This window comes from Manihot esculenta, chromosome 3, assembly GCF_001659605.2.
Source record: "Manihot esculenta cultivar AM560-2 chromosome 3, M.esculenta_v8, whole genome shotgun sequence".
NCBI lineage: Eukaryota > Viridiplantae > Streptophyta > Magnoliopsida > Malpighiales > Euphorbiaceae > Manihot > Manihot esculenta.
The window spans coordinates 14,815,254-14,839,672 of NC_035163.2; the positions used below are offsets into that span (position 1 = coordinate 14,815,254).

General features: G+C 35.8%; 3 protein-coding genes across 3 annotated transcripts; all 3 read left to right on the forward strand.

The window, feature by feature from the left end:
* On the forward strand, window positions 1–1,771 carry LOC110607975 (eukaryotic translation initiation factor 3 subunit E-like). The gene is made up of 5 exons (XM_043955062.1): window positions 1–106; window positions 234–328; window positions 765–907; window positions 1,165–1,302; window positions 1,488–1,771. Exons 1-5 carry the CDS (start codon window positions 1–3, stop codon window positions 1,585–1,587), a joined length of 582 nt encoding a protein of 193 aa, XP_043810997.1. The 3' UTR covers window positions 1,588–1,771.
* A 13,437-nt stretch (window positions 1,772–15,208) lies between these two features.
* On the forward strand, window positions 15,209–18,884 carry LOC122723280 (the record flags this gene model as incomplete). Its single annotated transcript, XM_043955063.1, has 8 exons — window positions 15,209–15,496; window positions 16,889–16,971; window positions 17,727–17,772; window positions 17,903–17,959; window positions 18,113–18,167; window positions 18,253–18,353; window positions 18,478–18,541; window positions 18,804–18,884. Coding segments are annotated over 8 exons (750 nt in total), but the record flags the coding sequence as incomplete, so codon positions are not given.
* A 32-nt stretch (window positions 18,885–18,916) lies between these two features.
* On the forward strand, window positions 18,917–24,097 carry LOC110607974 (eukaryotic translation initiation factor 3 subunit E). The gene is made up of 9 exons (XM_043954772.1): window positions 18,917–18,976; window positions 20,338–20,579; window positions 20,662–20,816; window positions 21,480–21,707; window positions 21,803–21,924; window positions 22,429–22,648; window positions 23,088–23,230; window positions 23,493–23,630; window positions 23,814–24,097. The coding sequence occupies exons 2-9, from the start codon at window positions 20,372–20,374 to the stop codon at window positions 23,911–23,913; spliced, it is 1,314 nt and encodes a 437-aa protein (XP_043810707.1). The 5' UTR covers window positions 18,917–18,976; window positions 20,338–20,371; the 3' UTR covers window positions 23,914–24,097.
* The last annotated feature ends 322 nt before the right edge of the window (window positions 24,098–24,419 follow it).

Consider the following 24,419-nt stretch of genomic DNA (forward strand, 5'->3'; position numbering starts at 1 on the left):
ATGGGTGTTGTGAAGAAAAAGCACACTCTTCAGGCCGTGGCTGTGGAGGAAAGGAAGATGAGGAAGCATTTTGGCAATAAATTTTCTCTCTTGGAGCTTCAGGAGGGTTTCGATTAGGGCTGAACATAAAAGGAACCTTAGGCTGATTTAACACTATGGGTGTTAACTCAGGGCTCACTGAGAAGTCCTCCTACCTATTAGTTAATGGTGTTAACTTAGAGGAGCCCTGTTAGAAAGGAGGGGAGCTGACGGTGACAGAAAGCAGAGGAGGGGAGCTGACTTTGTTAGGAAGGAAATGAGGGGACCTCTTCAGGTCCCTCCTCAACAGGTAAATGCAACATGATATGGAGGAAAATGACACAAGGCTAATATGAGCAACACTGCTAAGAGAAATGTGATTGGGTCCATCATGAGGAAGAAGAATAGAGAGGAAAAACCCTAATGAAGAAGCGGCGGGAAGGAGAGTAGAGAAAGAGTAGCGTGCAGAAAAAGTACAGTAAGATTAGCTAGGTGGTGTAGACGGAAGAAGAAAAAAAATATATAAAGCAGACTTTATAAAAGTATACATCAACGTATTAACATCTTTGAGACTTATTGCCGTATACATCAACGTATTAACATCTTTTGAGGTACCTATCAACTGCATTCATGGTCAACAAAAGGAGACGACCCCAATTCAAAGACTTTATAAAAGTAGATGTAATCGTTAGTTTTTCTGAGCTGAGTCATTTTTGTATGTTATATATCTTGTTGCTACATTATAGGTGATTTTAAATGATCCATTCCTAGGAAAACGAGTTGAAGACATCAACTTTTCTACTGTGCCTATGAGAGATGAGTTCCTTGAAAATGCTCGCCTATTTATCTTTGAGACTTATTGTCGTATACATCAACGTATTAACATGGGGTAAGTGCATACTGGATGCTTTTAGTGAAGTTTTGCTTTTGGAATCAAGAATTTTATTCAATTTAATTGATTTTAAATTTCTTGATTGAAAAGAAAGAAATTCAGTTCTTTTTAACTTAAAAATTTTCATTTAAAATGTAAGAATTTATTTAAATTCTTCTATTGCAAAATAAATCATGCCAAACCTTAGGGAATTGGAACAATTTTACAGTTCCTTTCCTTTATTTTGCTAAATGAAATTAACTGTTCAAATGCAGAGTCCTTGCTGAGAAATTGAACCTGAATTATGAGGAGGCCGAGAGATGGATTGTAAATCTTATTAGAAACTCAAAGCTTGATGCTAAGATTGATTCACAATCAGGAACTGTTATCATGGAGCCTAATCAGCCCAATGTGCAAGATTATAGATAGATTCATAAATAATAGCACTTGTGTTGGTCTAGTATTTTTCAGTGCCTTCTATCTTGCTCTTATCTTTTCCTGTTATAATTCTTTTGCACTCTATATCTATGTGTGTTGATTTCTTTTCTTTATTTTTCTTAACGACTAAAATGCAATTTGAAAATTTCCCTCAATTCAGGTATGAACAGTTGATAGATCACACCAAGGCAATATCGGGCCGTACTTACAAATTAGTCGGTCAACTTTTAGAACATGCACATGCACAAGCTGCACGATGAAGTTATTCCAAAAGTTTGCAGGATTTATTGTTGTCATTTTTTGTTATTTGGAATCTGTTTGCTACCGCAAATAATTGTAGTGATAATCCTTTTTGGTGGGTTAATCTAGTAGAGCAGAGGTTGAGAAATTATTGATTATGAGAAACATGGTTTATTTTTAAATTCAAAAGCATCTTTTTTAGCATAAAGTTGATCTTGCGTTGAGTGAGCTAATGCTTCATGCTTGTGGGAATTCAATTTGTTTGTAAATTATTGGTTAGATGTGTTTAAAATTGAAAGCATTGTTACAAAATTGTTTTGTTTTGTTGTCTAGATTAACGAAAATACCACAAATGCTTTGTAAATTATAAGATGACCGACTAACTTGTACTCCTTATATAATTAATAATGTAAATTATAAGATCATGTTGAAAATATAAAATATATTATTGAAATTATATAATTATAATATTATTAAAATTATTTAAAATATATATATAATATTATTTTTTAAGTACCATTTTAGTTCGGTCAGTTCCGATATTTGATAAAAAAAGCAAAATCAAAATACAAATTTAGTTTGATATAATTTAATTTTTGTAGTATTAATTTTTTTTTTTATTTTGATATGATTCAATACGATTTTTTGATTGGTTCTTCGATTTAGTTCAAAATCCACCTACTTTTCAGGATATTTTCCAGCAGATTAAAGAAATAATCATCTTTGGTCCACCGTGATTTAGTGTACAAGGTTCCTCAAAAGTGTGATGCTCTACCTACCAACGCAAATGTCCTCTTGAATTATGCTGATAGAAATGGTGATTGTGATTTGAAGCGTCAAATCAGCATGTTTCAATATTTAGAAAGCAAAATAGAAATGATTTTGAGACGATCAGAGTACTCATTTGCTTATAAATCGATCAAGAAATCACAATCAATCCACCAAAATTAATTCCACAGAAATAAAAAAAAATAAAAAATTAATTCCACAAGTACTTTATAACAATGATTCTTTTATGACAAATCGCTTAATGAGTATTCAAATTATTTCTTAATATTTAATAAAATTTAATATATTTTTAAAAAAATAAAATAAAATTTAATGTTGTCATGAGTATAATCGAAAAGTTAATAAAAAAAATTATTTTTAACAAAAAAAAATTATCATTTCTTAATACATTGAACAAGAAATTATGATATTTTTTGAAACTTATAAGAAAATAATATTCGGTGATGATACGTTCAATTTGTTAAAAAGAGTATATATCTACTTGGTTTAAAAATCGAGTAATTCTTAATATTAAAAATAACACACAAATTGTTAAGTATTTTTGGATCATAGTATTATACATTAACTCTCACCTACTTTTCATAAAAGATTATTGTTTAGCTTGGTACAATCTATGAATCGGAGCTCTTGAAGGGACGCCATGTTCTGTAGGCAATTTGGCAATTCTCTGAGGTTGTCACAGTAAGCAACTTCCAACACTTTTAAAGTATTAGTAAATCCTCGAATAAGCCATTGTGGAAAGTCCACTAATTTTGGCAACTCTCTTAACTCTAATTTGTGTAGGCTAAATTGAGCGTCTTCTCCTTCCTCAATTCTCAAATCAAGGTTTTTACAATCTTCAATACAAAGACTATCTAATGTTGTTAGGCATTTTATACTTTGTGGCAAAGAGATCAAACTTCTACAACTAGAGACGGCCAATCTTCGGAGCTTTTTGAGACCTAGCATATATTCAAACAAATATTCCAGATTCGGACATTCAGTAATGAAAAGAGATCAAAGAGCCTTCAAGCAACCTATTCCGCCCATTGAGAAACACTTTTGATGCGTAGTTACCCAGAGCAATCTAAGGTTAATCATGTACTTTATATCTTTGGGCAGCTCTTTAAGGTTCCAACATCCAAATAGTAGTAGATCTTGCAAGCTTTGTAACTTACATATTGAATTAGGGAGTCTTTTGATGGTACTCTCAAGTACTGAAATCTTGAGAAACATGTCCTAATGAACACTTTACTACTTATTCCCTCTCTTCTTTCATTTATACAACAAATGGTTCGCATGCAATCCAAGTTTTGTAAGGATTTAGGAACAACTTTGGAAAGTGATTCAGGATAAGGAAAAGATACATGTCGAACACTCTTGGCAAATTGTTGAGTGCTGCCGATAAACATTGAGTATTCATTTTGTGTGATGGATAATGCTAGATCATTTATTAGTTCATGCATTTTGCATCTAACATTACCACCATATTCAGAAAAATCCAGGAAGAAACACCTAGAACACAACACTTTAAAATAGCGCAAGCCAACATCTTCAAACTCTTGATTCTCATTGGAAGATTGAACAAGTCCATTTGCCATCCATAAATAAACCAAATCAATGTCTACTAACTCATAATCCTTAGAAAATGGAACAATATGCAAAGCATCTTTTCAAGTAAGATGTTAAATGTTCATAGCTCAATCTTAAAGCAGGCAATATATCATTTTCCTTCTGCTCTCATTTCCATATCTCATTATCTCTATAAATTCCCACTCACGTTCATCAGTTATAGAGTAAAGCAACGATCCTAAAGTTATGACTGCTAGAGGAACTCCTTTGCATTTTCTCACTATTTCTCCCCTAATTCTTGTAAAATTTGGATTTTGTTTTCCTTCTCGTACTTAAAATGCACATTTAAAAAACAAAGATAAACAATGTTGGTGATGGAGAAGACTCAAATTGTGCGGAGAAACTGTGCCCATAATTTCAGCAACACGATTGCTACGAGTGGTGACTACTATTCTACTACCATTAGAACCTCCCATTAGCAGACTTTTCAGATCAAGCCATTTTTGGGGTCCTCGCTCCATACATCATCTAGGATCATCAAATATTTCCTTCCATTTAAAGTCTCTCGCAAAGTTCTCTGTGGTTGGTCTATATCCATATCTACATATTTCTGACCAAGACATGCATATTTGAGAATTTCAATAACCACCTTATCTAATTCAAGGACATTTGAAACACAAACCCATAGATTCAATTCAAAAATGAGTAGCTACCCTTTGATCATTGTACACCAATTTAGCAAGTGTTGTCTTCCCAAGACCTCCAAGTCCAACAATTGGAATAATGGAGACAACATTTTCACCATCAACAAATTGCAACAACATTTCAATGATGGTAAATTTAGCTTCTTCCCTCCCAATGACATTAGAAGCATCTATGAAGGAGTGGGTCATCTCCCTCTTCTTATGAATCACATGTCTATGAAAAATCCGCTCAGTCAGACCAAACTTAGACTTAAGAGCTGCGATTTTATCTATCCTCTCCCTAATTTTCTTTACTTTGTGTCCCATTTTAAAGTGGAATGCGAGTGGATTAGGGCTAGAAAAGAATCGGCGTACCTTCCGAGTCACTTTCCTTCTCAAGGCTTCATATTCAAAATCATCCACCACATCTTCTGCATCGTATAGAACTTGTTTGAGATTCTCCAGCCAAATCTCTACCCAAGGATTTTGCGACAGCTGCTGCTCTGCATCCAAAAGCACGGGTTTGATGACTTTCAAATTCTCTTTAATCTTTTGAAGCTCACTTTCAAGTCCCCATGCCAAAGAAAAATTCTTGAAGAGCAAGAGAGCCCAACTTCCCCAAAACACTTTCGGTATGAAAAGGAGATGTATATATCGAATGGAATATAGGGTGACAAGATGCTAAAAACAAGCTTATAATAATGTTTCATCGCCATATGATAACAAGCTGAAAACAAACTTACAACAAGTTGAAAACAAAGGCAAACAGAAGAAAAGAGAAACAAAATAGTGAAATGATTTTCATAGAGAAACAAAGCCAAAATATCACGTGCCTTCTACCTATTCAACTAAGCAGCACCTCTAGATTTCAAAATTAAATACAATATGTTTTTTTTTTTTTTTTGAAATAGAAATCGATAATTAAGAGATTAAAATTCAAGATTTCTCATACATGTTAAACCTGTAAATGTAAATACGAACTCTGTACATAATTTAAATAAACTACAAAATCATAAAACTAATTGATACTAACCGATAAATAGAAAATTTTTAAGAGAATGATTTGTTATTTTAATAAAAATTTATAATTTGTATATAAACACTCCTGTTCAATAAAAGAAACGACAACTATTTTCTACAAGTCTAATTTGTTATATAGGTATTAGGGTCTTTAATTTTTTTCTTGAGATTTATTTTTTGGGTACAGTTTAAAAGTATCACACATATTATTTATGACTTTGCTGGATTGGATTACGTTCTAAACTGATTTTGAATGTTTTAAAATTTTAAAAATGGTCATCAATAATAAGTCTATAATTACCCAAGGATGGAAAAAATAAATCTGTAACCTTAGCTTTGTTGGTTTATGTTCTAAACTTCCTTCCACTGTTTATAGAAGAATTATTAGTATGCTATCTAACTTTTGGTAGGACCAACAATTTAATAAGCAAAAAGGTTCGTTGGACGTCATGATCTAAAATGTATGAACCCAAAGCTAAAGAAGGTGGAGGGCTTTAATATGGCTCTACTGGTTACTGGCTAAGTAAAGAGGGACAAACCTTTAGTATCCAATCTTCTCTCTCGAGTAGTCAAAGAAAATATTTTCTTTCGCTCATCCTTACTTGCAGTTACTTCTAGCAATAGACTATGATGGGGATAGAGAGCATCCTTTGGTAGGTAGGATGAAGAGAAGTCATTGATCATAAAAATGATGGTTGAATTCCAAAGTTTCGGGGATTCTATTCCTCACATTTTTTTCAGAGGGAAGACAAATTGATATGACATTATAACAGACAAGGCAGATATTCAGTTAAATCAGGCTCCAAGAATCCTTGGCGGAAATTCTACCTGATGGCAAATTCTTGACTCAGTTATTGATTTTCCTGTCGTAGCATTTGTGGAAGAGTAGAAATGCCCGGGTCTTCAAGATGAATTGCAAGATATTAGAACCATTATCTCTAAGTAAATTTTGATGATGCTGTCAATAAGAGGAGAGAAAGGAAGAGGAGCAAGTGCAGTGGCAGGTAGAGACGATGTGGTTTAGATTGAAATTGCAGGATTATTCATGGCTAGTTTTGGAATGCATGGCAATGTGTCAGGGTCATAGAGTTTTCAGGGACCAAAACTGTAATTTTCCAACATTGGAATTCCTAGAAAGCAATATTAGGATAAAATAGTAGAAATTAGTAGGAAGATAATGGCCGAGACAATTTGTTGTAATTCCTTTCCATGTATTTGTTTTAGGGGGGGTGTCATATGAGACATGTTGATGTCTCCTCCTGCCATGGGCCAAGTTGTTCTTAAGGCTCTTTAGGGGGGAGTGACTAGTTGGCCACCAGCTGGGGCTGGGCCCAGTTGGCTACCGTAGGCCTACGGATATCCTGAGTTGTGCCTTCACTCCTTGTAGACCGTCCCCCCTGTCTACAAGGGAGGTGAGAATTATTGTAACGATTGCATTGATGATAATGTATAATTACCATTTTGCCCCTGGAATAAAATAAGTAGCCTGGTCATGAATTTCCATGTTCAGTTCTTATCTTTTGTGCCTACTGTGAGGCTTCTAATGGAATGTTGTATGTTGGCTTCGTTGTTCGTTTATATAACCTTGACTAATCAGGGTATTCATATTCACAGGATATTGGGTGATTCTTACGGCTGACTTGGCTTGAAGGTGTTCAAGTCAAGTGCCGCACGGTTCCAGGCGATTGCTAAAATCTGAAACCGTGACAATTGGTATCAGAGCAAAAAAAGATCTGCGAGCAATATAAAGGAATGACGAAGTTGGCATATGCCCGAACACCATTGAGGGAAGGGTGAGAATCGTGCTGCCTGGTTGGTTGTCTATACCACTTAAGAGGAGAAGGCGTTGGAGATTGATTCTGGTTAGAAGTGCTTTGAGGCACTAGAAAGAAAAGAAAGAAAAAAAAAATGAACGTTGTTGGCTATGATGGCCAAATTGGCGAGAGATTCAGGCCATCCAAAACCTCTTTCAGGCGAATGACACTCAGTGGGGTGATCTTGAGCATAAAGTGGTGAAAGGGGGAGGTGCTGACCTCCCAATTATGAAGCTACGAGGAGTAATAACACACTATGAGGCAAAAAAAGACAAAAGCATGAGCCTTCGGGCTAGACTGGCCATATTAACTAGAGGTGCTGCACGCTCCATAGGGACACCCTTGGGAGAGAGGTAATGGCCTAGTACTGCACACTCCATTGGAAATGTCTTCTGGAGAGAGGGTAATGACTAGGTGTTACCTACTTCCTTTTAGTGGCCCTTGGGGAGGGAGTAATGACCTCAGGGTATAGTGGTAAGGGGGAGGATGAGCCAATAGAGCTTGAGGCCATCTGAGAATCCCGAGACCATTCCACTCAGAATTGAGGCAAGAGGCCTTCTGAGATATAATTGAGGCAAGAGGCCTCACGAGACAGAATTAAGGCAAGAGGCCTTCTGAGACATAATTGAGGCAAGAGGCCTCCTGAGATAGAATTGAGGCAAGAGGCCTCCTGAGACAAAAGTGAGGCAAAAGCCTCTCATGTATTGTTTTGCTTGCAGGAATGGTGCAAGAATATTAAAGATAACATAGGAGAGACTATGAGCAATACTTCAGAAGTGAACCAGAGGAACATTTATCAAGGGCGTGCATTACGAGCTAATGCCTATGAAGTAGGCAAGGGTGGAATCCCAGAACCTCAATCCGTGTCGTGGGATGAAGGTAAATGATTTTCTCTTTAATATGAACTTATTTATTAATATTATTGGGAAGTGGGATGGAGCATATATATAAAGAACAACATTTATGTGATCGAACTATAAAGCTAGATTTATTCCAAGGATGAAATTGTAAAGTCCTATGGATAGAGAGCGTTCCCACTGGACATGAGAAAAGGGATATGAAATGGTAAGCTTCAATTTTACTACAAGAATGTAACATTCGTTATTCAAGAGAGTTGGTAAACTCCAACAAAGTGTTCATAAGGAAAGTACATAAAGGAATTGTTTAGCATATATGGCTAACACAAAAGAATGTGGCACTTGATTTTAATAGAGTAAGCGGATTGTGACAACAAATTCAAGAGACATGGATGAGCTTAAAACCTTCCTGGATAAGGTCAAAACTTGGAGGAATATGGTGCAGAGCAAAGGGGGACTAAGATTGAGTGGATTCTATTACCAAGGAGTTAAAAGAGATGTTCAACTCTGGTATCTAATTGATAGCCGCCTAAGAAGATGGGCTAAAGCAGTAAGTGGGGGAGCGATCTGAAATGTGATTAATAGGATGACATAAAAGTGGCATAACTAAGCAGTATGAAGTGTTCTCTATGAAGAAAGCCATATTATTCCACAAATTGCCTGGGCAAAAATGCTTCGAAGGTCTGGAAGGACTTGGTGAGTAAGGGAGGAGGGAACATAAGGTATAAATCATAGAGTTGTCAACTCTAGGTTGTTTGTACTTTCTTGTTCCTCCTCGTCTAAGGTAGTATTGTTCGCGTGAAGGGATCAAGCATGATGGAAATATTCTGCGAGTTGTGTGTCAAATAAGGGACATGGAATGGAGGAGGAGATCTTTAAAGTCTCATGGAGGACTTTAAGAGAGGAAATAGAGATAAAGCAGACAACTTGAGTGCAGGGATTAATGTGAGCATATCCTTTGACAAACTCACTTAATCAAGGACATCGAAAAGCAAGATGGACTTCACAATTCCTCCTTATAGTGAATCCGAGACGTTAATGGGTGTGGCGTCTCCCAAGAAAGACACAAGTTATCTCTGTATTGTCCAATAATTGTTCCTTGATAAAGGAGAGGTAATTGAGAGTAGTGAAGAAGAAACTAGTGGCTATCCAGCATGAGGGGGTGCAAGAGTAAACTCGACAAAAAGTAGCATTTGATGAAGTATTATCTGTTTGTGAGTAAGTGGAACAAAATAAATAAATGTGGTGATTATGAGAAATGAGTATCATGGTTATCAACTGTTATGATATTCTCCTATAGATGACTTGATCCTGGTGCGTAAGTAGTGAGCAAGTTATTGCTCCTATAACTCTTGCCATGTTGTGCAGCATTGTTAGTGCAGAAAGAAGAGTCTTGAGGGATCCCTGTGAAACACTAGTGTGGATGAGATGGTGATAGATCAAAAGTGGTAATTGCCTCATCTCTCAAAAACATATCCTTTATAAGAATACAGAAAACGAGCATCAAAATAGGAAGGGCATACACTAAAAAGGAAAGTAATAATTACAAGAGTATGAAACAATGTATGATAGGTGCCAACCAACTATGATTGCCGAGCACATGTTCATTCTCTTTGAGGTAAGTGAACCTTTTGATCAGACAACCAAGAGGCATGTAGGGTGACATTGGGCTAGAGTGGTATCAAATTCCATTGAGAGCAACAGGGTTGTGAAAAAGTAATTCACTCGTCCTACGACAAAAGAAGGAAGATAAGTGGAAACTAGCAAAAGTGAGGACCAGTGGGCTAGTCAAAGGAGTGTGGGGCTCAAGGTAATGAGGAGAGATTGAGATCCTTAATGACAATTCAGTACGAGAGAATGGAATTTAACAAGAGGGAACTCTCTCACATCATGAGACGAGTATAATGCTTTGGTGTTTCCTGATATCTTTCTTTGTCTTACTTCATTTTTAGTTATTCATTTATTCTGAGATATTTTGTGTATTATTGAGTCAGGTTGCTTGTGATGTGGGACTTGACAAGTTGGTGCTAACAGATATTGTGAACATACAGGGTATAACTTCCTTAAAAAGAGGATTGGAAAATAAGGTGTAATTAAAAGGACAAATTTAGTCCTACCCTTGTTGTTGAGCAGGAAAGAGACCTCATGGCTAAACAAAATTTCTCACAAGTGGATCAACGTGGAGGAGGACCGAGATAGGTCGAGAAGCACAGGTTGCCTAAGCCAAGTTGGTGAGGCAAGTCAATGTTGGGAGCTATGATGAAAGCGGCATAATAAAGGGGGTATCTTCTAGTAATTTCTTATTGTTGAATCATAATGATGATATTAATTGCTTTATGTATAGTCAATCTTAATAGCTGTTTTGAGTAGTCTTCTGCGGCTCATAGGGTTCAGTGGTCGTGGTTATTTGGTGTGTAATGTGTGTCGTTTTGTAAGCATTTGGCATTAACTACATTCTTAGGAAGAGAGGGAAAGGAGATAAAGTGAGCATAATACTGGAGCCTATGAAGGGAGGACTGTAAAACGGACAAAAGGAAAAGAGAGTGTGGAGAGATCTCTATTGACAATGGGGATACCGATTTCTTAGGAGTATTCACCGAGCTTCGCTGCAAGTGGGATAACGTGGTGTTATGTCAAGGGAATGGGTAAAAGCAGTTCAAGTCTTAGTAGTCAAGTGCGGTTGACACTCCGGTTGAGTTGTAATGGGTTGTATTTTAGATGATTTGCTATACTAATTTGTATTTCAATCTGACGTGCGTGGTACTAATCTTTCTTATGAGACTATTACAGGTTAATCACGATGTCGTGTGGCACGAGTGTATGCAGGTGGATAGATTTGTTGCCCGACGGGGTCGTGCTTTTGAGGCGAGGAGTAAGGTCGACAATTAAAGACGAGTAATGGCGAGACAGATTTGGGAGAAAAGAACTAGTGATCAATGAGTTCAGGCAATAAGTTCATGCTAAGGAGTAAAGTAGCAGTTTTCTCGCACCATATGCAGTAAACTAAGGAATCAATGGCAGAACATTTACCGCTAGAAGATAGAGCTTTTGTAGTTTCATCATCATTAAGAACCAGCAGTTCACAGAGATACCAAGAACGGAATCATTTCAAGCTAAGGATTAAGGCTGCCCAACAATTTAATCAAGCAGGACTGGGGTCAGATCCCACTGTGAGTAAGCATAAAAGCGTCGGACTCGAAGATTGAAGAACCCCAACAACGTCAGTCGACGAGGACGTCGACCGTTTAAGTGGGGGAGTGTCAGGGTCATAGAGTTTTCAGGGACCAAAACTGTAATTTTCCAACATTGGAATTCCTAGAAAGCAATATTAGGATAAAATAGTAGAAATTAGTAGGAAGATAATGGCCGAGACAATTTGTTGTAATTCCTTTCCATGTATTTGTTTTAGGGGGGGTGTCATATGAGACATGTTGATGTCTCCTCCTGCCATGGGCCAAGTTGTTCTTAAGGCTCTTTAGGGGGGAGTGACTAGTTGGCCACCAGCTGGGGCTGGGCCCAGTTGGCTACCGTAGGCCTACGGATATCCTGAGTTGTGCCTTCACTCCTTGTAGACCGTCCCCCCTGTCTACAAGGGAGGTGAAAATTATTGTAACGATTGCATTGATGATAATGTATAATTACCATTTTGCCCCTGGAATAAAATAAGTAGCCTGGTCATGAATTTCCATGTTCAGTTCTTATCTTTTGTGCCTACTGTGAGGCTTCTAATGGAATGTTGTATGTTGGCTTCGTTGTTCGTTTATATAACCTTGACTAATCAGGGTATTCATATTCACAGGATATTGGGTGATTCTTACGGCTGACTTGGCTTGAAGGTGTTCAAGTCAAGTGCCGCACGGTTCCAGGCGATTGCTAAAATCTGAAACCGTGACACAATGGCATGCAGGGACGTAGTGATATTTGCAATAAACAGAGGCTTGGATGATTTAATTGTGGCAGGAGATGCTTTGGGAGTCATTCAAGCCATAAATGAGGGACCAATTCCTCTAGAAATTCAGCAATATTCGAGTTTATAGATCCTGTAACTCAGCAGGCCATAGCATAGCTTCTAAAGCCATATGGGATAAGAACTGGTTCAGCGCAGCATTGTTCTTAGTTCTTTGCCACCTTAATGTTCTAAAAAGAATGAAAAGAAAAACCCAAAAAAGAGAGCTGGATGGAAGAAAAAGGGGAAAATATGTAAACCAACAATATTAAAAAACAATTGTGATTGTACTATTCATGGTTAACCAATTTTTATATCATAGTATATGAATTATAACACAGGCTCAATTTAAAAAAAAATAAAGGAGTATGTACTCTTTATTTCCTTCATCATATGCTCTCACTTCGTGCCACAGCAACCAGGCTGCTGCAAGTCTACCAGTTAATGACAATTAAACATTCGAATTGTATCAATAACAAATGTACGACTTTCCAATCATTTTCTTTTATATTCTGTGTTCCTGACGATGTCGAAATGCAAGAATTTGAGTCCAGTAGATAACAGGCCATTCTCCTCCCACATCCAACTCCTAACTTTACAAACACTCCTCATTAACTTTGCAAGTCATATAGTAGTCAACTTTGCATATTGTATAAGACCCAAAATGCTTTAGATATGTATAGGAGTAATGATTCTTGGAGATATGGCAGTCCCTTCTATTTGATCCATTCCGGAGCTAAAGTTGGTTAACAGACCAAGGCGACTGCTACCAGTACTAATTACTTAGACCCACTGCAAAACTTGTGCCACTATATTGATCCGACCAAATCGATCCAAATAAGGCGACTTGAATGCCAAATAATGTTTATTTGCACAAAATCCCAGGACTGCCATGAGCTTCTTACCATCGAGAACGTGAATGGCCATATGTATTCCAGTTGTCCTGACAATTTCGCTGACGGTTACCACTCCTCCCATATGAATAGCTGTAACCATCTGAAGTTCTTCTGGGAGGGTGGCTTCCTTTGATGCTTTTCTAATTTCCTCCTCTAGATCATAATTTGCCCGCTGTGTTAAAGAAAAACAGTAAATAAAAATCAATTAGCATTCCAAATTTAAAAAGGTGAAAATACCAACAGAAAAAAGCCCAAAGAGTTAACGATAAAAGGGACAAACACAGAACAACAGAGAATTGCCTTCTCTGACAGTTCAGAACTGAACTAGAGGTTGCAGATGATAACAAAATCTCATTCAAAGAACTGTTGTCACTAGGTGTAATTTTGAGTTAATGCAATTTTGTGATTAAAAAGAAGGTAAGGATATATAAGAGATTCCAATAAGTTCCTCAGGATAATCAAGTCCAAGTTCTTGTATACCCACATCAAATTGCCCATGCAACTGATATGGGATATTGAACCAAAAAAATCCACCACGCTCTCACAACTGATTCTCTAAGTTGGCCTTCTCCATCAATAAAACTTAAAACATAGAAAAATTTTTCTTAATGCTTTCATAGTTGCCATTTTTATCCAAAACTTAGATTGATTTTTATAAATATATAATTCAATTTTTATATTTTAAAAATTAAAATTATTTATAATGGTAATAAATAAAAAAATGAATAAAAATCATAAATTCACTGATTTTTAAAAATTAAAACAATAATTTATGAAATTTTAGTTATTAAAATAATAAATAAAATATTTTTTTATAAAAAAAATTTTAACTACTTAAAATGATATTTTTTTATTAAAAAACATAAAAATTTTAGTGGTTAATTAAGTACTATTTTATTAAAAAAGTTCATGAGTGACGTGAATTTTGTCAAACAAAGATTCATGTAAATTACCCTTAATAAATTTCCCTTGTAATTTATCTAAAATTAAGAAGGGATGGCTTTTATATTCGCTCCACCAACTAGGGATGTCAGCAGGCGGGCGGATTTTCGCGGGTACCCGATCCGCCCAAACTCTATTAAGACGGATTTGGGTTTTTACAAAACGGATTTAGGCGAGTTCGAGTTTGAAAAATTTTAGCCGTCTCAGATTCGAGCAGGGTTCGGGAATAGATGATCGGATACCCGTTACCCGAACCCTATTAGCTATACTTAGGGATGGCAAGCGGGCGGGTTTTCACGGGTACCCGAACCGCCCAAATCCTATTAGGACGGATTTGGATTTTTACAAAACGGATTTGAGCGGATTCGGATTTGACCCGTTATAATCCCTAAATTTTCTTTTTTCATTTCACTTCATACACTTCCCTCTCTCTGTCGGCGTCTCTCTCCCTCGCTTCCCTTCCCATAATTCCCAATCGACTCTCTCCCCCACTTCACTGCCGGCAGCCCCGACACCGGCGACGTCTCCTTTTTCTTCCCAACGACCATAAATCTTCTCCCTCCCCAGCTAGCGATATCTCCCTTTTCCCCATCCCTTGAGTACTACCTTCAAGGAATTCCCCTCGCGTCCCTGTATTAATAGGAGCGCATTCTCATGCTCCAAGACAAACAACGAATATTCTAACCGGGTAAGCATTCCGTTATAGGAACAGTAATCTCACAAACTAAAAATACAGAGTCTGCTCGTGACGTTTTTTTTTTCTTTTTATTTTTTTTATTTATCACTTGTGCGCTTTGTAGGGGTGAGCAGTATTCGGTTTAAACCGAAATAACCGACCGAGCCGATTAATTTCAAAAATTTGGTTCGGTTTTTTTTCCGCTCGGTTCAGTTTGAAATTTTTAAAAAATCAGTGATTTCGGTTCGGTTCAATTTTAGACATAAAAATTTCGATTAAACCGAACCGAACCGAAATCACCTATACTATGTCGTTTTAATATTTCCCTAATTCCCTATTTCCCTTCCCTTCCCTTCCCTGCCCTAAATCTAAAACAAATTTCGGTGCGTGCCGCCAGACCCAGTGCTCCTCCTCCTCCATCTCTCATCTCTCATCTCTGTGCTCACCCCTAACGCTAACGCCCTCACCTTAAGTGCCTCGCCTCTGAGCGGCGCTTCCACCTCAGCTCCATCCACTTCCAGCGGCGCTTTCACCATCCACCGTCCAGCCTCCGATCTCTTTCTGAGAAGAGCCACGCACGCATCTCGCCTCGAGATTCTCGCGCCTGTGCCTCCAGTCTCCTCTCGACTGGACTGATTCACCGTCGGCGTCAGCCGTTGCTCTCAGTCGTGCTTATTCCACAGCCCTCAGTCCTCTCCGAGTCTCTGTGTCGCGCTTCCAGCCATTCACAGTTGAACTTGAGTAAACTGTACAAGGTAAGTAAATATTTGTGATTTGCTATTGATCGTTGCCGGAGTTCTTTCATGAACACTTTTCCTCGTCGATTTATATGAAACTCAATTCTGTAACATGATGAGCTATAATTCTTTGAAATTTACGATCGAGTTGTTATCTACTGCTGTTACAGATAAATCTGTGAGACTGTTTGGTGTTCAAGAAAGGTATGGAAAAGTTGGTGAATTGGGACAAAGAAATAATACAAATAGAAGTGAACATATTTTAACTTATAAAAAATAATTTAAAAAAAAAAATAAAACATGATTGTATTGGGTCTACATTAGCTGATCTATTGGCTTGTGTACTCTTGATTGTTGAAGTTGTGTGCTGTTGAAGTGTTGATTGTTGAAGTTGTGTGCTCTTGATTGTTGAAATTAGACAGAAATATTATGTGAATAATTTAGGAAATTAGACAAAAATTAATTGTCAATTGATCTGTAATTATAAATATAATTATAATTATAATTAACAGAAATTATAATGAAATAAATAGCCAACAGTATAATTATAATTAAACAGAAATTAATTAGTGACTGCATGCCGACACTATAATTATAATTATAATTAATAGAAATTATAATAAAATAAATAGCCAACAGTATAATTATAATTAAACATAAATTAATTAGTGACTGCATGCCAATTGATATGTTTAATTACAATCTTCTATTGTGATCTGTTTAATTGCAATCAAGTTAGGATACAGTATTTAGTTTGGAAGTAGACAGAAATACCATTAATTTTGTACTGTATATGATCATGTTTTGAGGTACTTGACTCATCCAACTGAATCAAAGTTTAAGTAAGGTCTGGGCCCATTTTATATATATATATATATATATATATATATTTGTTTATTTGTACTAGTATTGTCCTGTCTTATTTCTTAACCTTGTCCTCTTTCATATTTCGGGCTCTAATTAACTGTTAATCTCATGTTATTGTTTTTTTAGGAAAATGAACAGATGGTCTTTATAGAGTGAATTCACCACTGTCTTTTCTTCCCTCATTCAATCATTGTATTTATTCACCACCTCTTTAAACTTTTTTCCCTCATTCAAACATTGTATTTATTCACCACATCTTTAAACCTTTTCCCCTCATTCAGTCATTGTATTTATTTCACATGATAACTGGTCAGAATAATTCGCTGCCTTTGTAGTTCAGATTTAAGGCTATTATCTTAAGCCGAGATTTTTATTTGAAAGGTTGCTTCTATGAATGTGATTTCAAGCCTCATTTTGAATTTTTCTGTTAAAAATATGCCAATGTCATCTATTTTGTCTATCGATATTCTGTAGTAAATGATAATTCTGGATCGCTTTTCCAAGGTCCTATGTTGCCTGATTAGTACTTGCACCTTTCTGCAGCTATTTGAATCCCATCTTCATAGTACTGAAGTACTTCTACGTTATTCATCTGCTCTTGTTCAAGGTGCTACAAACGTTTTCTGGTATGAATGCCTGCAATCTTGCGTAGATTGATTGTGCTTTAGCACCTGCTTAATAGTTTTTTTTATTTCTTTTGATTGAATATCGCCAAGTGTTGGCTGCACTCTTTGACATTACTTATGCATCAGGAATGAAACTGAGTTTCTTATGGCTGGATTTGAAAAAAAAAAGGAAGAAATGCACTAGTTTTGAAATTGACCACCTTAAGATTCCATTTTGAAGTTGACCATCTTAAGGTTCTGAGTAATGTTTATTTTACATCTCTTTTCATTTTCTCTTCTTTCAAGATGAATCAAGTTCTGGTCATCGTGTAAGATCAATTCCATGTCATAAATCAGATCAAAATCTAACTGTTCTTAGCTTTCTATCTGTAGCATTTTTCTTGGAGTAAAAAAAATCAATGTATTTTGTTTTCCCCTCTGCTTGTTGAATATCTGGGTATCAAACTGCGCATTTCTAAGTGGTCTAATGCTGAACTGAGATGGCAAGTCATACTCTTCTTAATAACCTTGGTGCTCCAATCAAATAGCTTTCTCATTTGGTCAGATAATGTCATATATGTGGCCAAGAGGTCAACCTGGCAAGAAAAGTAGAAGAGGGGATTTGGGGTGGGAGAAGTCCAGATGTACCTTTTCATAGTGTCAACTCTGTGCTGTCAGATTAATACTGTAGTGTACATATCTTTCAAGATAGAGGAAACTAAAATTTTGTATTTTACACCAGATGTGGTAATTTTTTTTGTTTGATATCTGTTCAGGATTGACATCCAAACAAACACTCGGCATTTTCAAAGCCTCTTTCGGGTAAGAGGCCTTTCAATAAGTTGAAGTGACCCATAAAAGTTGATATACATTGTTAAAACACATTTTGTTATTTTTTTCTTGTTGTTTTCTAATGCCTGTTACTTTTATCTTTGTGTTTTTTCGGTTTCAGTATCTCCTTGAGGAAGTTGCACTAGAGCCTAAGCGCTTGAATAAAATTCCATTACAGGTCAGGAAGTTACTATTGAATGGTTTAGCTCTGCTGTCATTACGATATACTAAAAATATGTTTAGAACTTTGGAACCATCATTCACTAGCAAACATGTGAAATTTTCCTTAATCAGATATAATTGAAAAATGTAATTTGTCAATTTAATTCAGGCACAACAAGATCTGTTTCTTCTACTCTCAAGATCCTTACTTTTTTACAACTTAGGTAACCTTAATTACTTTGCATTAATTCAACATTGAACAATGAATTCATGGTTATTTGCCTATTTATGATACTTTGTTCTGTGTAGATGACAAACTAGAAATCTTCTTAAAGCACTTTCCTGTTTTTCCAAATGCTTTCTTGGTTGGTGGTCCTGTGGATTTCTTTGTGATTGAACTTGCGGACCGGGTATATCAATCTTTAGTCTATACATATTTTATTATTGAAATTTCATTTTTTATCTGTTCTGTGTAGTTGGACATATGCTTGTAGTTGCCTGTTGTAACGGTGTTGGAATTCCTTTTTTGGTCAGCTTCAAAAGTTGAAGGTGGAGCCAGTTCTATTGCATTACCTCTCTCAAAATAAAATTCTCCAAGGTAGTACTATACAACATCAAAGAGTTGAGACTTATATTTCTAGCAAATTGATATCATTATTCATTATTATTCCCTTTCTGCTGCACTCCAAAGCCTTTGGCCTCTGATATCGTCATGATTCTTAGTCTCTTGCATGATTCAATCCACATCTTGTGTGTACATTATGATTTCAAGGTAGATATTTTTTTCTTGTTATTATTGATTATTGAATTGATTCTTACAATTTTTTATAGCTATTCTAATATTTTTTTATGCTTGCAAGTGAAATATCAGTTCAAATTTGAAAAATATGGTGGTGTTGGTCTGCTGGAGACTTGATTGAAAAATATGAGTTCAAATCTTCTCTCCCCCACTTCACTGACGACCGCTGGAGACAAGCCTTGCCTCTCCCCAATCGCCGTCGGCGACATCTCCTTTGACTGGAACTCTCTTCAGGTTTGCAATCAAATTTTTTGATAATCAAGATCTTTTATGTGCATGTTGTTAAAGAATTTTTAGTTGCTATTAAAGATTTTTAGAATTTATGGACTATTAATTTGATTATTTGGATACTGTTAAAAAATCTAATCATTTGCTATTTGGTTACTTTAACACTGTTGATTTTTAGAATTTATGGGCTATTAATATGATGTATGGACTAAAGGTTGCTATTAAAGATTTTTAGAATTTATGGACTATTAATCTGATTATCTGATTATTAATATGATTATTTGCTAGTTGGTCACTCTTAATCTGATAATCAAGATCTTTTTAGTTGCTGTTAAAATATGTTAATACTATCAGATCCCATGCTGTTTAAGAAAAATATGTGTTAATTTACCAGAATGATATTTGATGTAGTGAAGAGATTATAATGCCGAAGTACCATCTATGTAATCCACCTGGTTCGTGTCATTGAGCATTTCTCCAATGTTTCTACTGCTGGATTGTGCATATCCTACTGATAGTTTTAGTGAAAATTATTGCAAGTTCTCAGACTTGATTTACAATCTATGTTTTAACTGTTGGTAGTTTATTTGTGAGCTAAATTATTGATATTATCGTTCTCTCTGATGAGTACGAGTGTGTTGACTTCAGTAAAGGGATCTTTGAGCAAATCTTTAGAATTAACTAGGTGAACTGGAGTAGTTATTTTAGTTTGTGGTTATGTATTGACTTAAATAAATTTATTTGCTAATTAAGTTACTATATGTTATTTGTTCTTATGGTTATGTATTGTTTGCTAATACATGTTATTGTTTTTCATATTTAGGATATTTGCTAATCTATTTGTTTTTTTGAAGCTTTTCAAGCACAATTTGATATTGGAGATTGAAATGGCCAATTGAATATATTTTATGTTCAATCAATGTAGCTTAATGAATTTTTGGAACATTTCATTTGTTCAAAATTTTATGTTGGATAGATAATTGATTAATGGTTGTGTTATGATCAATTTGTAATATATTTATTTTGTTTTAATATATTTAAATTTTCTAATTCAGGTTTGTTATTTGGGTTATAATATCCAAATCTTTAAATTTTTTGTCATTGAATTGAATTAAAAAAAATCGGGTTCGGTTGTGTTCGGGTAGTGTGCGGGTATTGTTAAACGGATTTGGATCGGGTATGGGTTGTAAAATTAAAATACTAAACGGGTTTGGGATGAGTTTGGGAATTTTATATATAATCGGATTTGGGTTTGGGTGCTCTCAATTTTGCGGGTACCCTACCCGTTTACATCCCTACAACCAACTACATGACTGCCTAAAAAACCCTAATTCTATCACTCTCCTTTCCCCACCTTCAATTCGCAGGAAATACGAATATCAGCACCACCCCAGAGCAACAATGGCTACTTACGATCTAACTCCGAGAATTGCACCGAATCTGGACAGGCACCTGGTGTTCCCTCTCTTGGAGTTTCTCCAAGAACGACAGCTATACCCAGAGGAACAGATCTTCAAGTCCAAAATCGAGCTCTTGAGCAAAACTAACATGGTCGATTACGCCATGGATATCCACAAGAGCCTCTACCACACTGAAGACGTCCCTCAAGGTAACTACAAATTTCATCCTTTCTGACCTTGGGCGCTCTATACATGATGCGTATGTGATGTGTTTGGTTGGGTTTTTGTTAGATATGATTGAGAGGAGAGCTGAAGTCGTAGCGAGATTGAAGGCCCTAGAGGAGGGGGCAGCCCCTCTTGTGGCGTTTTTGCAGAATGTGAACGCCGTGCAGGAGTTGCGAGCGGACAAACAGTACAATCTTCAGATGCTTAATGACCGCTTCCAGGTTTGCAATTGCAATTTATGCTTTAGTAACGGGTGATTGTAATGTAATGTAGAATTGGTATGGGTGTCGTTTCTTGCTCCTAAACCTACTTTGGTTTAATCTTGTTTGAGTTTTTGAAGTGTGCTATGCAACTGGCATTATTGTAATTGAAGTGTTATGCTAATTCAGGCGTCATATTTATTGGGATGAAATGATGTGGTGTTATTGTTGAGTTCAAAAGAAATTGCTGAATTCAAAAGCTCCCTTGCTTCTGTATTGAAAGACTCAATTTTTCAATATAAGTGTATTGTCAAAGCTTTTAATTTTAGCTGAATTCCACTTTTTCTTCAACTTGTGTCATAGTGATATAGCTTCTATGCATTCCAAAGTCATTACCAGATCCAAATCATCCAATGATTGCACATTGGTGTTGCTATTGATAAGTCTCTTGCATAATTTCATCACAGAAGTTCTTGAACGTTACCTTCAAGTAATTCTTTTCTTCCTAAATCCCCCCTCCTACTGCTACTTTTTTTGGGAGGGGTTTGTTGGTTAAGAGATTTGGTTATCTTACTCTTGAGAATGCACTCATGAAATAGCGTTAGGGTTTGTTGGTTAAGATATATAGTTATTCTTACTCTCCAGAATGCACTCATTAAAATGGTGGTAATGCTTCATTATCAGATTGGTCCAAAGCAGATTGAGGCACTATATCAGTATGCCAAATTTCAGTTTGAATGTGGAAACTACTCTGGTGCAGCTGACTACCTGTATCAATACAGGGCCTTGTGCACTAACAGTGAAAGGAGTCTGAGTGCACTGTGGGGGAAGTTGGCAGCTGAGATATTGATGCAAAACTGGGATATTGCTCTTGAAGAACTTAATAGGTTGAAAGAAATAATTGATTCAAAGGTGGTTTTATTGTATCTACTTTTCCCTGTATGATGATTTACTATTTTTGTTGTTTTGGAATTGATATGTTCACTGGCTGTGATTTTACGTTTCAGAGTTTCTCGTCACCATTGAATCAGATGCAAAGTCGAATATGGTTGATGCATTGGAGTCTTTTCATCTTTTTCAATCATGACAATGGAAGAACACAGATTATTGATTTGTTTAATCAGGACAAGTATGATTTATCTTTTTCTTTTCTCTGTGTTTTAGCATTTGTTGAATTTCTCTGACTTGTTTCATCTATTAAACAATTTCTTGAGTGTCTTTAGCTTTTTATGGACTGGTCTTCTGGTTTTTTGACCACTTGGCCAATTGACATTTCAAGAGTAGTTTTTATAAATTGTCAAGCTTTTACTATATATGATCTGACTGGCAGCATGCAGTGTACTTAATGGATATTCCCAAAATGCAATTATGGATTCTGTGCACGTCTAACTTTACTGCTCTGATATGTTGTATGATAATTGATAAATTTTTTTAAATTTTTTTTGCTGGATCTTAGCTTTTCTTTTTTTGGCCTTATCTATGGTGGAAGAGATATTAGTGGAGATTATTTAAGCTGTCCTATGCTTCAAACCATGCAGCAGTGTGATGTTGAGCAAGACCGCATAATATTTAATTTTATGTATCATTTAAATCTTTTGCTGTTTATTATACTTCATTTCTTATATATTTTCAGGTATCTCAATGCCATTCAAACCAATGCTCCTCATCTTTTGAGGTACCTATCAACTGCATTTATTGTCAACAAAAGGAGACGACCCCAATTCAAAGACTTCATAAAAGTGCTACAGCAAGAGCAGCAATCATATAAAGATCCCATCACAGAGTTTTTAGCATGTGTGTACGTTAATTATGATTTTGATGGGGCACAAAAGAAGATGAGAGAGTGTGAAGAGGTAAGCTTTCTATATCCTAATGTGATTGTTTGGCTAACAAAAACATTTAAGTTATTATCCTCACTGAAAGGCTGCCACTTTTCCCAGATGACCTTTACTTTCTCTCTCTATCTTTACCTTTTTTTTTTTTCTAAAAAAAAGTTTTGGGCATGTGAATGGGACTGGTGAATGAGACGACATGGTTGGCATCACAGTGACATTGCAATAGCATGGTTTCTTAGCAAAAAGCCTTTTTTTTTTTCCTGTTTGGTCCTCTTCTTTTTTTCACTTCTGATTTTTTTCCCAAATTCTTTTAATGTGGATTGGGGGCAGGGCAGGGGGGGGCTTTGAGGGTGAGGGAGTGTGCGAGGTTGTAGCTTGTGTTACTGGTAGATGTAATCGTTAGTTCTTCTGAGCTGAGTCATTTTTGTATGTTATATTTCTTGTTGCTACATTATAGGTGATTTTAAATGATCCATTCCTTGGAAAACGAGTTGAAGACAGCAACTTTTCTACCGTGCCGATGAGAGATGAGTTCCTTGAAAATGCTCGCCTATTTATCTTTGAGACTTATTGCCGTATACATCAACGTATTAACATGGGGTAAGTGCATACTGGATGCTTTTAGTGAAGTCTTGCTTTTGGAATCAAGAATTTTATTCAATTTAATTGATTTTAATTTTCTTGATTGAAAAGAAAGAAATTCAGTTCTTTTTAACTTAAAAATTTTCATTTAAAATGTAAGAATTTATTTAAATTCTTTTATTGCAAAATAAATCATGCCAAACAATGGGTTAGGGAATTGGAACAATTTTACAGTTCCTTTCCTTTATTTTGCTAAATGAAATTAACTGTTCAAATGCAGAGTCCTTGCTGAGAAATTGAACCTGAATTATGAGGAGGCCGAAAGATGGATTGTAAATCTTATTAGAAACTCAAAGCTTGATGCTAAGATTGATTCACAATCAGGAACTGTTATCATGGAGCCTAATCAGCCCAATGTGTAAGATTATAGATAGATTCATAAATAATAGCACTTGTGTTGGTCTAGTATTTTTCAGTGCCTTCTATCTTGCTCTTATCTTTTCCTGTTATAATTCTTTTGCACTCTATATCTATGTGTTGATTTCTTTTCTTTATTTTTCTTAACGACTAAAATGCAATTTGGAAATTTCCCTCAATTCAGGTATGAACAGTTGATAGATCACACCAAGGCAATATCGGGGCGTACTTACAAGTTAGTCGGTCAACTTTTAGAACATGCACAGGCACAAGCTGTACGATGAAGTTATTCTTGAAGTTTGTGGGATTTATTGTTGTCATTTTTTGTTATTTGGAATTTGTTTGCTGCCGCAGATAATTGTAGTGATAATCCTTTTTGGTGGGTTAATCTAGTAGAGCAGAGGTTAAGAAATTATTGATTATGAGAAACATGGTTTATTTTTAAATTCAAAAGCATCTTTTTTAGCATATGTGAAGGTTAAAGTTGATCTCGCGTTGAGAGCTAATGCTTCATGCTTCATGCTTGTGGGAATTCATTTTGGGCACTTTGATAATGGAAGGGAAATAAAGAGAAATTGTACAGGGGAAATGATGAGAAAGGAAAGAACAGGAAAACTTTTGAAGAGAAATATATTTCTTTAGAAAAAAAGGGAATATAATTATATATATATATATATATATATATATTTCTAAGGGCATTTAAGTAATTTAGTATAAAAATACAAATAAATTTCAAATTTACCTCGATTTTTTTTCAAAGTTTACCAAGTTAACCCATAGCTTTTAGTAT

Excerpts from the sequence above, each read along its gene's own strand:
- LOC110607975 (XM_043955062.1), top strand. The coding sequence starts at position 1 with ATGGGTGTTGTGAAGAAAAAGCACACTCTTCAGGCCGTGGCTGTGGAG. Across the intron at positions 107-233 it reads TCTCTTGGAGCTTCAGGAGG|AAAGGAGGGGAGCTGACGGT; the intron begins GTTTCGATTAGG and ends GAGCCCTGTTAG. Across the intron at positions 908-1,164 it reads CATCAACGTATTAACATGGG|AGTCCTTGCTGAGAAATTGA; the intron begins GTAAGTGCATAC and ends GTTCAAATGCAG.
- LOC110607974 (XM_043954772.1), top strand. The coding sequence starts at position 20,372 with ATGGCTACTTACGATCTAACTCCGAGAATTGCACCGAATCTGGACAGG. Across the intron at positions 21,925-22,428 it reads GATTTGTTTAATCAGGACAA|GTATCTCAATGCCATTCAAA; the intron begins GTATGATTTATC and ends ATATATTTTCAG. Across the intron at positions 22,649-23,087 it reads AGATGAGAGAGTGTGAAGAG|GTGATTTTAAATGATCCATT; the intron begins GTAAGCTTTCTA and ends GCTACATTATAG.